Genomic DNA, 16212 nt, shown 5'->3' with positions numbered 1-16212 from the left:
TTCACCAACTCTACTTAGTTTATGTTTGGTGATTTATAGTTAAGGAAAAACATATTCATGTAGGATCTTGTTAGATTCGTCTGAATGTATATTTTCCGAATATATACTTTTTATAATTTTTATTTATCGGTAATTAAACTTATTGATGACTGAAATTATGCATTGGCAAGCGTGAAAGTCAAACTGTTGCAAGTAAAAAGAAACAGAGAAAGTATTAAATGGGATCAAAATAAAATTACTACTTTTTAGAGGGTTCAAACAATCAAATTAACCATAATATTTACAAAAATCTCAAATTATATAAGGAAAAAAATTCAAAATTTTCATATTTAAGTGGGGTCAACTAACCCAACTAAGCCCAACATACTTCTGCCCTTATTGGACATCTTGTCATAAGGATTAGGAATATACCAACTACCAAGAAACGACCCCGTGTGGGCTGATTTCTGATGTGGGCACCATCGCATGAATTTCACTCCAACTTTTAGAAAATAGAGTCAAAACTTACCACAAGTAAACATCCAGAGGCGTGATAAACTATTGACAAAATAGTAGTTTAACATTACCACCGAGTAACAACCATGGAGCTAATCCAAAAGCAGTGTGCATCCCAACATTGGTTGTTTGGACATTGCCAAGAAATGTCGCACCGCTAATAAGTCTGTCCATAAACAACCACAAGAAAAAATAATTCGGTCAGCATAGTTAATAATCTGATGTGGGACACATATGTGTCATTAAGCAATTATAGCAATCATAAGTGAACACTTAACAGTAACAAAAACAAATGCCTTACCAAAATTAGTGGTCTCTAGTCAGCAAGCAAGAAAACATCACAACACATTAGGCTGGAAATGCCACATGACTCATTTCATGAGCCAGAAAAGCATGTCTGCCATTTTGGCATTCAGAGTAACATTCCACCACCTGAGGAAAAAGAATGTTTTGCCATCCTATTCACTGCATCATGGCACCATATACCCCGCAAATAAAATATCACAGAGCTTTTCATCCACAAGAAGAGTTTCTGGAACATCATCGTTCGTTTGCAAACTTTTCTTTTCCTTCCGGTAGAGCTTTGCATCATCAGCTCTGCCGTAAATTTCAAGACCTCTAATGAGCACATTGTATGTTCCTGAAGTGCCCCGAAATCCACTCCTTTTTAAAGTATCAAATGTTTCAATTCCTTTATCAGGATGTCCAGATGAGAAACAGGCACTTATTAAAGCAGTGTATAATGTAGTGTTCTTCATCTCCTCAGGGAACATATTGAACATTTTCAGAGCAGTCTTAAGCTCTCCGGCCAGACCAAGCCTAAAAATTAATGAGGAAGCTAACTGTGGTTCAGGAAACACATCTCTTTTAACCATTTTCTCAACTACCGGCAAAATCATTGAAAAATCTTTCGTTCTAATCAGAACCCCTAGTAGTGAAAGAAATGCTTCTTTTTCAACATTAATACCCATATCATTACAGTATTCCATGACCGAAAGAGCTGTTTTTGTCCTGCGATGGTTACAATAAACCTCGATGACTTTAGAGACAAGGTCAGAGGCTAACCGCATATTGTTTTGAACCATCCCAGAAAATAAGCGATCAATGGCAACTAAATTATTCTTTCTTAATAATTCCAAAAGAAGACCCTGGTCTATAATATAGTTCATATCAGATGTATTTTCTCTCCATCTCCTGGATTCAATATTATCAACGGCATCAATAGAGATATGAGGATTAACTTGTCGGAGAAGCAAATCACTCTCACCAGCCATGTTTAGAGTTTCATTTGCCTGAAGATATATAGGATACCGGAGAACAAGGGAATTTTCTTTCATATAATGAAGTATTTGGGTAATTGCCCATGCTTCCCCTGCTTTGCTACATTGCTCTATCAAAATATTGCACGTAGTCTTGTCAGGTTGCATCTCAGTCTCTTGCATTTTCCTAAAAACTTCAAGAGCTGATTTGCATTTCCCTGAAACAAGTCAAAGATTGGTTTGTCATCATGTAATTTGTGATATCATAATAGTCCACAGGTCGTACCAAAATGTCACACATGAAGCACACATATAAGCAGTTATTCAGGCAGTCATTGAAATAAATAATTATAATACCGTGAAATCATGGAAGACTCACAAAATAACTGTAAGAAAAACCTTAGTGATTCTTGTGAATTAAGGTAGAAGAAAAGTAGAGAGAAAATATTAGAGAAAGTTTCTTTGTAATCTCTTGTATTCAATCAGAGAAAAAAGAAAGGAGATAGAGGCTACTTGTAGTAGCTTACCGCAGCAGCTAAAGTTGTTAATTAGTTATAACAACCAACTAACTTCTTATTACAATAACAGAAAGAATAAAACTAAAACAACTATACAAGTCTTATTCTTTATATCCCCCTTTCAAGCTGGACATGTAACAAGTCCACAAGTCCAAGCTTGGAACTTGGAAGCTAGATACTGATGTTTAAGAAGAAACATGAGAAGTTTGGAGAAAGCCGCTTTAATCTGCTCTCTAACCTCTTCAAATGTTTAGTTCTTTCGTGGAAGACTGGATTCTGAACAATATGTTCAGCAGCAGTGTTATCACATAGCAAAGTAATAGGTAAAGGAACATGTAAGTCTTGTAACAAGCCTTCTAGCCAAACAATCTCTGAAGCTGTATAGACATGCTTATATATTCTGCTTCAGCAGAAGATTTACTGTCTTTTGCTTTTAGTCTTCGTGGGCACAAGATGAGAACCCATTAATATACAATAAGCACTCGGTGATCTACTTGTAAAAGTACAAGTACTCCAATCAGCGATATAGGCACATAGTTTCAAATTACTTGTAGCAGAATAAAGATTAAGTGTATGCTTCATATATCGAACAGCCTGCACAGCGGCTTGCAGATGAGGCTTCCTAGGACAGCTGATGAGCTGACTTAGATGCTAACTAGCATATGATAAATCAGGTGTGGTAATGTTAAGATACAATAGCCTTCCTACTAATTTCCTGTATTGCATCTGTGGACAAACTTAGACCTTTAGGAAGAGGAGTGGAAACAGGTCTAGTATTATCAAGCTTCAGGTCCTTGATAACATCAAGAACATATTTTCTTTGACTCATCGAGAAAATATTTCAATTAGATCTTTAATTGTGAAAGTTGTATCCAAAGCTTGTTACAACCTTAATCTAAGCTTGAGAAGTTCCATAAGCACCTTGTAATCAACATAAACCAAAATAGCAAGAAATTCTCCATCAAGATCTCTGGTAAATAGAGAATAGTCTTGCTTAGTTTGAACAAAACCAAGAGTGGAGAGAAATTTGCTCAACTCTTTATTCCATTGCCTAGAAGCCTGCTTTGACCTATATAGAGAACGTATGAGATTACAAACATCCCCTGGTTGTGCTTTGTTATAACCAAGAGGTGGTTTCATGTGAACCTCTTCATCCAAATACCCATATAAAAATGCATTATTCGTGTCTAACTGATATTAAGGCCATTGTTTGCCAGTTGCAAGAGAGATAAGAACTCTAACCGTGGCTAACTTAGCCACGGGAGAGAAAGTATGTGTGAAATCTTCTCCTTCCACCTGCTGAATCTGTGGCTACTAATCTAGCTTTGAACCTTTCAAGAGTAGTATCAGGATTAAATTTGGTCTTAAACACACATTTAGAGCCAATGGCTTTCTTGCCAATAGGTAAGTTAGTAAAAAAAAAAACCATGTGTTATTAGCTTCAAGTGCTTGTAATTCTTTTTGCATAGCAGATTGCCATTCAGGATATTGACTGGCTTCTTTATAAGAGGCAGGTTCAATAACAGCATTACTATCAGCATGAACAACAAAGGAATGAGATGAGAAGTAGGAAGAGTAGTACATATGTAGTCTTGAAATCTGGTCGGTAGCTTATATCAGCATGAGCAACAAAGGAATGAGATGAGAAGTAGGAAGAGTAGTACATATGTAGTCTTGAAATCTGGTCGGTAGCTTATGACGTCCAGAAGATTGTCTTAAGACAGGATTATGATCAGGTGAAAGAGAATCAGGAACAAAAGGATTATTTTGTTGTGAGGAAGATTCAGAAATTGACTAATTGTCAGGAACATGTAGTGAATGAGAGTTATCAAATGGACAAGGAATGTAATGGACTGAGATTGAGTAGGAGGAGATAAAACAGAAAGAGAGTGATCATGATTTATAACAGGACTATTTTCATAAGAGCTTGAAGTAAAGTGATCAAGTGATGTATTGTTGGATGTAGCTTGCAAAGGATCATCAAAAGAAATAATAGGAACAGATAGTATGGAAGATGAGACAATAGAAGAGTTCTTGATATGAAATGGAAAAGATTGTTCTTGGAAAATAACATCTCTTGTAACAAAGGTTTTATGAGTATCTAGTTCATATACTTTATATCCTTTTTGCTCAAAAGGATAACCTAGGAAGATACATTTCTTGGCTCTAGGTGTGAACTTGTCCTTTGTCCTGTCCATGTTATTGCATAACAAAGAAATCCAAACTTTTAAGAATAATATAATCAGGAACTTTGTTAAAAAGAATTTCAGAGGGAGATTTTCAGTTTAAAGCCATGAGATAATGAGAAATGTGGCAGTGAGTAAACAATCACCCAAAATTTGGGAGGTAACTTGGCATGAAATTTGAGAGCTCTAGCAACCTCTAAAAAATGTCTATGTTTTCTTTCCACAAGTCCATTTTGTTGAGGTCTACCTACAATACTTGTTTGATGAGCAATTCCTTTATTCATGAACAAAGATAAGCACTGAATAATTTCAGTGCCATTATCAGACCTAACAAGCTTGATTTTGGTGTTAAATTGGGTTTCAACTTGAGCAAAGAAAGATGAAATGGTTCTATAAACTTGCATTTTATTTTGAAGCATAAAGGTCAAAGTACATCTCTTGTGGTCATCAAGAGAGGTTAAGAAGTAAGAAGCTCAGAGATTTAGTTTTATAGGGTCCCCAAAGATTGATGTGTATGAGATCAATAATAAGAGCTGCCCTATTTGAACTTCTAGGAAAAAGGGATTTGTGATGTTTGGCTAGGACACATATCTCACAAAAAGAATCATGGCAGGGTCACAACAGCAAACAGGACTTCATTTTTGAAATAGACATATGTCCAAGTCTAGCATGCAGGATATTAAAGGAAACATCAGAGATAGCTTCATGTGAGGCTGAAGGATTAAGAGTTACATTTGTAGTAGTTGCTTGAGAAGAAGAATAAGAATAGACAAGAGAAGTAGGATGAAGCACATCTTCATGATTAAGAATATGCAGTCCTTTGATTTTCCATCTTATAGCTAGAATAGTAGAGGAATTTAGGGAATGGAAAATGCATTAGTTGTGTCTAAACACCACCTCTATATTAGAATCAATAGTCAATTTTCCAATGGAAATCAAGTTATGCTGAAAATAAGGCACATATAACAATCTTTAAGCAACAAATCACTAGTAATCACAACATCCCTAATTTCAGACACATAGTTCTTGCTTCCATCAGGAAATCCAACCTCAATCAATTTCAGAAGTTTTTTTTATTCACAAGCAACTTATAATCAAAAGTCATATGATCTGTAGCGCCTGAATAAATGATCCAGGTATTATAAGACTGTTACCTGCACAGTTGACAAATGAACCAGAATTTTTGGAAGATTCCCCAACAATCTGTTCGCTCTTCATGGCTCTCATAAATTCTTGCATAATATTTTGCATCATGAGAGAATAACTCCTCCAGAACTACTACCAGCATTGTCATGATTTTAATATGAAGGACCGGCAGCAGTATACTCCAAAGGTACATCAGCAGCATACTCAACACCTTTTACAGTTACATTAGCACCCATCTTAGAGAACTAGCACCACCATACTTCTTGTTAAACCACTCAGGAAACCCCTTCAGCTTCAAACAATTGTCTTTGGTATGAACTTGCTTCTTGCAATATTCACAAAACGTGTCCATCTTCTCTTTCTTCGAGTCCTTCTTGTATGAAATTTTAGCATAATATGGTTGCTTATAATAAAGCAATAGCTTCATTGCTATGATTCATACCACTAACTTCCTTCGAACTAAGTAGAATGCTCTTATGGGAGGTAAAGGATCCATGGCTAAGATGTTACTTATGGCATTACCAAAACCACTATTCAATCCTAGTAAGAATTGCATCAATTGTTCCTCATATTCAAATTCAGACAACCTCTTCAAGAAATTACAGCTACATTTAGACAAAATTCCACAAGTACAAGAAGGCATACTCCTTAAATTTTGTAATTCACCGCAAGATATCTTCTATTTGCCATAATATGCCACAATAGACTGATTTTCTTGACGCAAATTTTCCATTTCACGTTTCGGTTGATAAATATGTGGTCCATTTGATTGACCATAGCATTCACCAATTTCACTCAACAATTGTGCTGAACTTTCAACGAAAGTGAAATTTTCTCCTATATCCTCTTTCATAGAATTCATCGACCAGCAAATTATAAGATAATCAGTAATCACATCTCATCCATCTATTATAACCTTTACAATTATCATCAGGTTTATCAATCGTTCCATCCACAAAACCTAATTTGTTCTTAGCTATTAAAGCTCTACGCACATTTCGCTTCCAGCTAACGAAATTGTTGCCATTCAAATTAAAAACAACTAATTTGCTTATAGTTTGATCAGAATTCGAGATGAAAAGAGGATCATTATAAGATGCACTTACATTGAAATTACTTCCAATAAACGAATTTGAATTTTCAACGTTCTGATCACCCTGATTACCAGCAGTGATCTATTTCCACCATTTTGTGAAATACATGAATCAACAAATTCAAGAATCAAACAATTTGTAGAATATAGAAAAAGAAATCAGAGAAAATGAGAGAGAAATGATCGATTCTGCTATATGATACCATGTGAATTAAGGTAGAAAAGTACAGAGAGAGAAGCTATTACAGAAAGTTTCTCTGTAATCTCTTGTATTCAATTAGAGAGAAAAGCAAGGAGATAGAGGCTACTTATAGTAGCTTACCGCAGCAGCTAAAGTCGTTAGTTAGTTATAACAACCAACTAACTTGTTATACAATAACACAAAGAATAAAACTACAACAAATATACAAGTCTTACTCTTTATATAAATCATTGTCCATGATTTTAGATAAAAGTTCAATAGCCAAACAGCGAAGCAATTAAACATGAGGAATTCCGTAAGAACTTGTTAAAGATCAAGTCTTGGGTGAGATCGTCTCACACCAACTTATTGTAAGACTTCAAAATTCACCCCAAAAAAGTAAGAAGTCATCCTCAAAAAAGAACGTCAACCCAGTTTCATAATAAGTGAACAATAAGTTATTGACTTATCGTGAGACCGTTTCACATGAGACCTTACCTTTGTTAAGATGAGATAGTGACTGTTTCACACTTTCACTGGCCAAAATTTTAGACTGATGACTTAGTAGTTTAGTACCATAATTTTGAATATAAGTAGCGCCGAATTCCAAATAGAAATTGACTTTTTAAATTCTATATTATATCAGCAATATGGACATGTCGATAGTATGACTAGCTGATCAAGAGCTGAACTGTTTGAGCAACTTAATTATTTCACAGCACATTCTCTAGGGAATAAATGAAATCAGCAACAATTGCAGAATGCCTGAACTTAACAAATACTTCATGTGTTTCTTTTTACTTGCAATAGTATGAATTTCACGTTTGTCAATGCAATAACTTCAACCATTAATATCTTTAGTTACCGATAATTAAAAATTATAAAAAATAGATATTTGAAAAATACTATATTGAGACGAATTTAACAAGGCCCTATATGAAGATGTTTATCCTTAACTATAAATTACCAAAGATAAACTAAGTAGAGTTGGTGAATGGTGTAAAAGTCAAACCGTTGCAAGTAAAAAGAAATGAATGAAGTAATAACTAGAAGTAATAACTTGGATTGGGATTTGGGAGAAGGAAGCATATTGACTTTGTTAAACAGGAGCTAACACTTAGTTTGGATAGCAATCATTGGAGGGAAAGGTAGGGGAAGAAAGGAGATGTGAAGGGGCAGGGAGGATGAGCTACTTATTCTTCTAAATCTTCCCAACATTAGGAGGATTTGGTTTACTGAGGATAATTAATTCTTCCAAATTGTTCCCTTTCCCTTACATTCCTTTTCCACCAAATTCTCCTTTGAATTTCCATAATGCCTCTATATTTTGTGTTTGAGAGGAATAATGCCTCTATGTTGGAAAGATTATGGAAATTCAGAGGGAAATTAATCAGGGCAAGGATATGCACATCTTAATGTCCTCAAATTAAATTCTTAGACTTCCATAAAAAAAAAACTTTTATGAAAAAATATAAACTTCATCCATCTACCTTCAAAACCATAGGGATTCGGAGCATCACTGAGTATATTTTAAAGGTAAGTCCAAGTTTTACTTGAACAAGGAAAACTTTCTGCAAAGAAATGCTTGCCTGAGCTACAAAATGCACTAGTGACTAGACTATCGTTGTTGTTAACATATCAGCAGCATAAATCCACAAATACCAGCATATTATAAATAAAACATAGAAAAGAAAAATCATGTATTATGCTCACCGGAACAGATAAGATGCTCCATTAAGATTGTGTAAGTGTGACGGGTAGGTTTTAGCCCAGATTGAAGCATTTCCTTGTAAATCTCAGTCGCCTCCTCAGCTCTGTTATAATCAAATAATACCTTCATATAGGCTGTATAAGAAACAACAGTTGGATGACAACAATTAACTTTCATCTCCTTCCACACGTTCACTGCTCCATCAAAGTCACCACTATTAGAAAGCCAATGGAGCATCGATGTATAAGTAATGGCATCAACTTTAATCCCTTTCTCCTGCATAAGCTGGAAGACATACTTCATTGAATTTATCCTCCTTGCCTCACCAAATATATCCAGCATTGTTGTGTATGTAAATTGATCATGCTTAAAACCCTTCTGTTTTGAAGTCCAGTTGAAGAACAACCAGGCCTTCTCCATTGGTGGGTGGGATTTCAGTACTTGAGTGACTGTAAAGGAGTCCCATTTGATATGAAGCTTGCGCAGCTGTTCTTGAGCAGATATCCACGAAGTATACCTCAAAATATTCGAAATCTCTCGAATAATATCCCTCATGTATACTTTCCGATCTACATTTTTCTTATCCACTTGTTTCTCTGTCCAGCGCACCTTTTTGTGAGGTGGCTGAGATGGGTATCTACAGTTACTTTGTGGAATGGAGTGCACATTTTTAGTAGAAATTTTCGTTTTCCAGCTTCCGAATTGCCAATCCCCATAAAAGGGCCTGAAAATCTTAAACTTCCAGAAAATTCTCCCTAAGGCATGATGCAAGGACATTAATGACAATCAACCTTGCTAGAACAAGGGTTTCATGTCAATCACAGTGCTAAACAAAAACTAAGCGTCATCCCTGCACAAAGAAACATACAATGAAACAAGGTCCAACAACAGAAGGGAAAGAAAAAAAAAAGGGAAAAGAGACAAGTCATAGACTGGGGGCCATTTCCAAAATCTTGCAAGAAAAAGCACCGTTCATCTATAAAGAACTCTAAATCTAAAATATAATTAAAACTTATCTGTTTGCTTGAAATTGTTTGTGATTGTTGCGCGTTTCAAGTTCTTAGTTCTCTTTAAAAGCAAATCAAGCTCCAAATCACAAAACCAAACTCACAATGATACCTATAAGGACCTTATTCTTTGGTTTCCCATTTGTCAGAGACAAGAAAATTAGAAAGAGCAGGAGATTATTTCATCAGCTACCCTATGTGTTCCTTACTCATAGATCTCATTATGTGCACTTGGCTTGATTTTTCTACAGTATATAACAGCCCAAACAATTAATTCATAATTTCCACAAAGATAAACAGGTTAGCAGAAAATTCAAGGAGTCTTCAAGCTACACCATTGCAGTTATCCCATTACAATACAGCACTGGAGTCAGGTCATATCTCCTCCTAACTTTTTAGCACTCAGGAAAATACAGGACAACAAGCTCAGTAATTTGATCCAAATGAAACTGAATCAAATTACATGCTTCCCAATGACCGAAAACAGCAAACGACAATCACCCCCACAGAGATATAGAGGCAGATACTTACACTCCTGACTCCACAACATTCAGTTTTTATGATTATACGGAAACTTTAAAATGAACATCTAACCTATCAAGCATAATCACAATTGAGAGCCTCTTCCAAAAAATTAAAGACCATAAGCACATTAAACAATTCAACCAACACATGAAAATTATGGAACTCTTCACAAATAAACATCAACCTTACCCGTAAATAAGTTAGCGAGCTCAAAATCAATCGCAGCATTCTCAAAGAAACAAAATGAAGTATAAAATCAAGAAGGTGATCCTGCCATATCGTTGAGTTGGATGCGCTACCAGTCACTTTTCAACTCCGAAAACCTAATAACCCTTCTATACTTCAGCTAATTACTTTCAAATTTATAGCCACTCCGCATAATAATAGAACTCAGAAAAAAAAAACTATCTTTTACCAGCTAAATCATTAAATACTACAAATTGAACCTAAGAAAAAAAATTCCGTTAGTTACTTACTCAGACTTGGATAAAGTGTCTACTTAGATTTGGGTGTGAAGGTGTTGTCCATTTCCTAGAAAATTGTCATCTTTTTGGTTTGAGATGAAAGATCTGAGCGCCCTGTCATGTTGGACACGACCCAAATCGACACGGAGGTAAATGACGGTGTCGAAGTAACAATAAGTCAAACTATAAAATTAATCTTTCCAAAAGCATATCTATTTACAGTTTTACATGAACCTTCTCCGATATCGTGAACACTACACAGTGAGTCCTCCATGGTTGTTCCCTCCCTTGAAGACTATCGAAATATATCTCTTTCCTCCATATTTGGTGCAGAATTAAAAAATTGTTGCTGAAAGTTATGATTCCTCCCTCTGTCAGGTTTTCAAACGATTACCTCCCTCCCTCCCTCCCCAATCACTCCCTTTACGACTTTATTTGCCCCCTATTTTCCCTAAGACTTGCCACTTTATTTGCCTCTTTTTCCAAAAAAAATAAAACACAGTAAAGGTATAAAATTTTCGTCTATTCATCATCATTACCTTCTCCCTCTCTTGTACTTTTGGTTTAATAGCCTATCATAATTTCTCTCTCATCATTCCTCAAAAAAAGATCCTCTCTCATCATTGAAAGACAATCATCATGGTCAATTAACATTGTATTCCTTCTCTGATTTTAGGCAGATTTAGGTTGGTCCAGGGTGGAGTAGCTTCTAATGATATTTACTCCAAAAAGTACACCAAATTTTTTCTTAAGAAACCTGAATTATTTTCTTTGTCCCTACTTATTTCCTCTCCAGACAAACCCCCAAGCACATACTGAACATGACTTAACAAGTGACATCTAAAGCTACAAAAGCACGTTCTTTTTCTAAAGCCTGCAGTAATTGAAGGTGGGGAGAAATATAAGGAAAGATGGGCAAACAGAACACAAGCCGAACATCTATAGTTTAATGTTGACAATATTCTGATCCCCAAAATATAGCAACATTCTATCTTTTTAGGAGGTTAGAAACTTAGAATCATATGAAAATCAGCTTTCATGAATCTGTGACATAAATAGTTCTGTTTATGAAGAAGTTTAGAGAAGACAAAAAATGAAGAAAGACAAACACTTGCATCGACAAGATGGTGCATCAACTTGCTAGAACCAACCGACCAAGAAGAGTGAGGTCATACATCACTTGCCAACAATACAAGGCTTAAGGCAATATAACATATACACATTATAAGACCCTAGTCCACTCCTCTACAGTAGTATTTCAGTAACTTGAGACTCACTATTTCTTCATACAATCGTAATTTAAATGTTTGATACATATCGCAGAATGCCAAATGCTTATACATCTAATATATGAATGATTGTTCAAGTAATAGTAACTAATAATGCTAGCAATTTGCAAAGGCACTAGAGAAACAAATTAAAGGTACTTTATCCACGGATCAATTAAAACAATTCTGTTAAGCACCCAAAAAGCTGAACCGAAACATTTCTCGAATGTCATTGAATCTATGAAGTGCAGGATGAAACATTGCAAGTGGATAAGTTTATTAAGAATCATTCCATGACATTATTAACCATATGTTAAAAGAAAATAAAGAAGAAAAAAAATCCCTCAGAAATGCCTAGTTTCCACAGTGAATGGAAAGCTAACAAGCAGAAAAAAACACAGTTCCTCAAAAACCATTTGCAAAATTGCAAAAGGGAGCCTTATGTTTTCGTGAAAGTTGCATTTACCATTCCTTTTTTCAGATTACTAAATATTATCATCACAGGGATTTGATGCAATAGTAGAAGACATGAAGTCTATGGAAAACGCATAAAAACATTCGGTAAAATAACAAAGTGGAATTATATAACAGTACCTTGTAAATGGAGATGGAGGATTAGACATCCTCTTGAGTTGAGAGCTGGCAACTTAAGGTTAAAGAGAGAAAAAAGCAGGAAGGCTAGGGTAAGAAAGTGGAAAAATAACAACTAGTACTGCAGTTTGGCGGAGTGCGAGAGTATATCTGGGTAGTGTGTCCTGTAATGTGGATAAATCTCAAAAGCCCACGAATGTCTGTACAAATCTTTAATAAGCCCAATAATTTCCATTACTTTTTCGGATTATCATAAAATTCAAGATATTTTATCCAAAAATCATAAATTTGATTAGATGTTAAAACTAGTTCTTGTCATGGACCATACGTCTCGTATTATTTAATGACATGTATTTGAATTCGTCAAAAATAGAAAATATATGTTTTTAAATGACTTTTTCCTCCAAAAAGACCAACATGAGCATTGTAGCGTAGTTGGTTAGTGCATTAGCATAACAAATGAGAGGTCTTGTATTTGAGTCTTGAAACACACATTTTTGTGGTTTAATATCTCATTTAATTGTGTGGAAGAGGGCAAGGTAAACATGACAGCATGGCATTTGTTTATCTTGGGTTTTATATATATATATTTAGAGGTGGCAAAAATTGATATGACTCGAACTGGATACGAAAAAAAGTAGATTAATGTTGAATATTTTCAACCTATTTAATTGAGTGGGTCAGCACAACACGGTTGGTTAATTGATTTGGGTTAGTGTTGAAGTTTCTCCGATAAAGATGACACGGTTGAACCTGTCTAACAAATTTGTTAAATAAAAATTAGATTTAAATATCAAAAATTACACTTGGTTTAATATGAGTTAGTGTATCACACACGATTTAGAATGAGGGCTGCTTTATGTGTCATATTTATATGACACCCAAAGGGTAGGCCATTTGGTAGGTCCATAAGCAAATGTTGATCATCTAGCTTTATCATGTGGTTTAAAATTTTACTTGTGATTCAACTTGAGAAAACTTGGTGGGAACCATGGCTTTCTTGGCAATATTGATATCATACATTAAAAAAAAAATCGAAACTTTATTATTACCCCAACTAGTTTTTTTCCAGGTCAAAACGCAAGCAAACCAAAAAGACACATCCGACTTACACACACAATTACCACCCATTAACTATAATGAAAAAAAAAGCTAAATATGTTCCATGATCCTCATGCAATGAGTAATATAAAAAAGGCAAAAGAGATGGAAAATTTAAAAGCCAATATAACAATACTGTTTTTATAGTAACAAATTTCAAATAATGAAAATAAAAATATATGGATTTTGGAGTATTTGTTAAGTGAATACTTTCACTCATAAACTAAGCTTGAATATCCAGCTTATTTGAGGTCAAATATATATTCAGCCTGTAATTTTATATTGATGTGGTTTTTCGAAATATACCATCATGATATCGGATCAAATTTCACAAATTGAATGTTTTTGTAGACCAATACCATTTCGAGATAGGACATCATAAAAAAAAAAAAGAGTTCGTATTGTGTCGGACGAGTCCGACACAATATTCTCGTTGGACGACTTCATTTAGAAGCACTTGTGCTTCTGTTAGACGCACTTGGGTTTCAGTTGGTCTTTATTTTTTTCAGGTAGTCTTCATTTTTTTTCACGTAGTCTTCATTTTTTCCAGTTAGTCTTCTTTTTTTCCTAGTTGGTTTCAATTTTTTTTCAATTGGTTTCAATTTTTTCAGTTGGTCCATTATTTCTTTCAGTTGGCCCATTATTTGCTTCAGTTAGCCCATTATTTATTTCAGTTGGTCCATTATTTGTTTCAGTTGGTCTATTATTTCTTTCAGTTGGTCTATTGTCTGACACAATACAACTGGTCGGACCACTTCAGTTAGACACACTTGGGTTTCAGTTGGTCTTTATTTTTTTTCAGGTAGTCTTCATTTTTTTCAAGTAGTCTTCATTTTTTTCCAGTTAGTCTTCTTTTTTTTTCATGGTTTCAAATTTTTTTTAAACACCAAATGAAACATATAAAACACCAACTGAAAGAACAACAAGAACTAACTGAAACACTAACAAAGCACCAACTGAATGAAAGGAAAAATAAGAGCGGCTGAAACATATTAAGCACCAACTGAAACATATTAAACATCAACTGAAATAACAACAAGAACTAACTGAAACACTAACAAAACACCAACTGAAAATAATAACAAACTAACTGAAACACTAACAAAGCACCAACTGAAAATAATAACAAACTAACTGAAAAACTAAGAAAAGTACCAACTGAATTGAAAATTAAAGCACCTGAAACATATTTTTCATCTTCTTCTTTCCTTCCTCCCTCCATTCCTGCACCAGTACCAACACTTCCAAGTATCTTCCAATTCTTCCAACTGGAAATTGTAATCCAGCTTTAACTGAACGAGAAACTCATTAATAACATTTCCAATTAAAAAAAATTTCGTCCAGACCCTGATAGAAAGATGAAGCTTGCAAGAGAGCTTGGTCTTCAACCTCGCCAAGTTGCGGTGTGGTTCCAAAATAGAAGAGCAAGGTGGAAGGCTAAAAAACTTGAGTATAGTGAATTTCAGGTCTTCATGATTATAGTAATGATGAGAAGTAATGGTAGTGGAGGAAAAAGGGTGGAAGGCGGCCGTTCGACGAAAAGTATTGGGTCAGACGGTCTGACCCAATAGTTTCACAAAAATTAATCCCCACTAAGGGGGCGTTTGGTAAGGGGTTTACAAGAAAGGGAAAGGGAATAAATTGATTCTATTCCCTTAAAAGTTGTTTGGTTGAGTGGTTTTACCTTTCCCTTTCTCCCCTCCATTACCCCAAATCCCTCTAACTTGATTACCCACACCCCCCCAAGGTTTCACATTCCCTTTCTTTGACTCATCATTGACCACCTCCTTGACCATCCAACCACCACCACCAAACCATCACAACCTAACCCAATCATTACCACCCCTAGACTCCTCCACCTGCTCAACCAACCACCATCCAACAGCCACCAGAATCGGTTCCTTGACCACCCACCTGCCGACAACCCTAACCCGACCACCTATCACACTCCCACAACCACCACCTCCATCCACAAGACCCAACCCGTAACTTCTTGGAAACCATAACCAACCACCGGTAACCACAACCAACCGCCGGCAACCCAACACCGCACCACATAAACCGGCAACCCAACACCGCACCACATAAACCGGCAACCAACTCGCCGGGATTCCTACACTACCCCCGAAAATCCGTCCCCGTCTAGGAAGACTACCCAACCACCCCTGAAAGCATTACCCACCAAAACCACCTCAGCCACCCCCACGAAACCCACATAAACCACCAAAAATCCCAACCCATCAAGTAGATTCAAGGGAGAGAGAGAAAAATCCACCTAATCTACCACCAGAAAAGTCAATCTAGCCCTACAAACACCACCACACCACTAGATTGCAAGAGAGAGGAGAGAGAAAAAGAAAAATCACTTGACGGGAAGGGGGCAGCCGCGGAGAAGGAAGAGGGAAAGGAGGGTGACGACGGAGGAAGGGGGCGGCGGCGGCGGGATATGGGGTGGCGGCAGAAAAGGAGATGGGGGTGGTGGCAAGGTGGTTTTAGTTGAAAGTTAAAGTGTGGTGGCAGTTGTAGAGGGTGGTGAATACTTCCTCCGTTTCTAAATAAGTGCAACACTTCTTGTTTTCACGTTTGTCAATGCATTATTTTAATCATGAATATCTTCATTTATCAATAATTAAAAATTATAAAAAGTTGATATTAAAAAAATTCACA

At 35.8% G+C, this 16212-nt stretch overlaps 1 protein-coding gene across 1 annotated transcript; it reads right to left on the bottom strand.

The window, feature by feature from the left end:
* Positions 1 to 211: 211 nt before the first annotated feature.
* On the bottom strand, positions 212 to 12546 carry LOC104895959 (pentatricopeptide repeat-containing protein At2g01390). The gene is made up of 4 exons (XM_010682609.4): positions 12448 to 12546; positions 8592 to 9439; positions 797 to 1972; positions 212 to 661 (listed from the first exon to the last, which is right to left on the bottom strand). The coding sequence occupies exons 2-3, from the start codon at positions 9364 to 9366 to the stop codon at positions 966 to 968; spliced, it is 1782 nt and encodes a 593-aa protein (XP_010680911.2). The 5' UTR covers positions 9367 to 9439; positions 12448 to 12546; the 3' UTR covers positions 212 to 661; positions 797 to 965.
* Between the last annotated feature and the right edge of the window lie 3666 nt (positions 12547 to 16212).

The sequence above is a fragment of the Beta vulgaris genome, chromosome 6 (assembly GCF_026745355.1).
Source record: "Beta vulgaris subsp. vulgaris cultivar EL10 chromosome 6, EL10.2, whole genome shotgun sequence".
Classification (NCBI taxonomy): domain Eukaryota; kingdom Viridiplantae; phylum Streptophyta; class Magnoliopsida; order Caryophyllales; family Amaranthaceae; genus Beta; species Beta vulgaris.
The sequence above is the reverse complement of the archived record's forward strand: the minus strand, read 5'-3'. Positions and strand labels throughout refer to the sequence as shown.

Bases quoted from the DNA above. Each gene is read 5' to 3' on its own strand.
- LOC104895959 (XM_010682609.4), bottom strand. From the start codon at position 9,366: ATGTCCTTGCATCATGCCTTAGGGAGAATTTTCTGGAAGTTTAAGATT. The intron at 1,973-8,591 runs GTGAGCATAATA...GACTTGTTTCAG, and splicing joins GGAGCATCTTATCTGTTCCG to GGAAATGCAAATCAGCTCTT.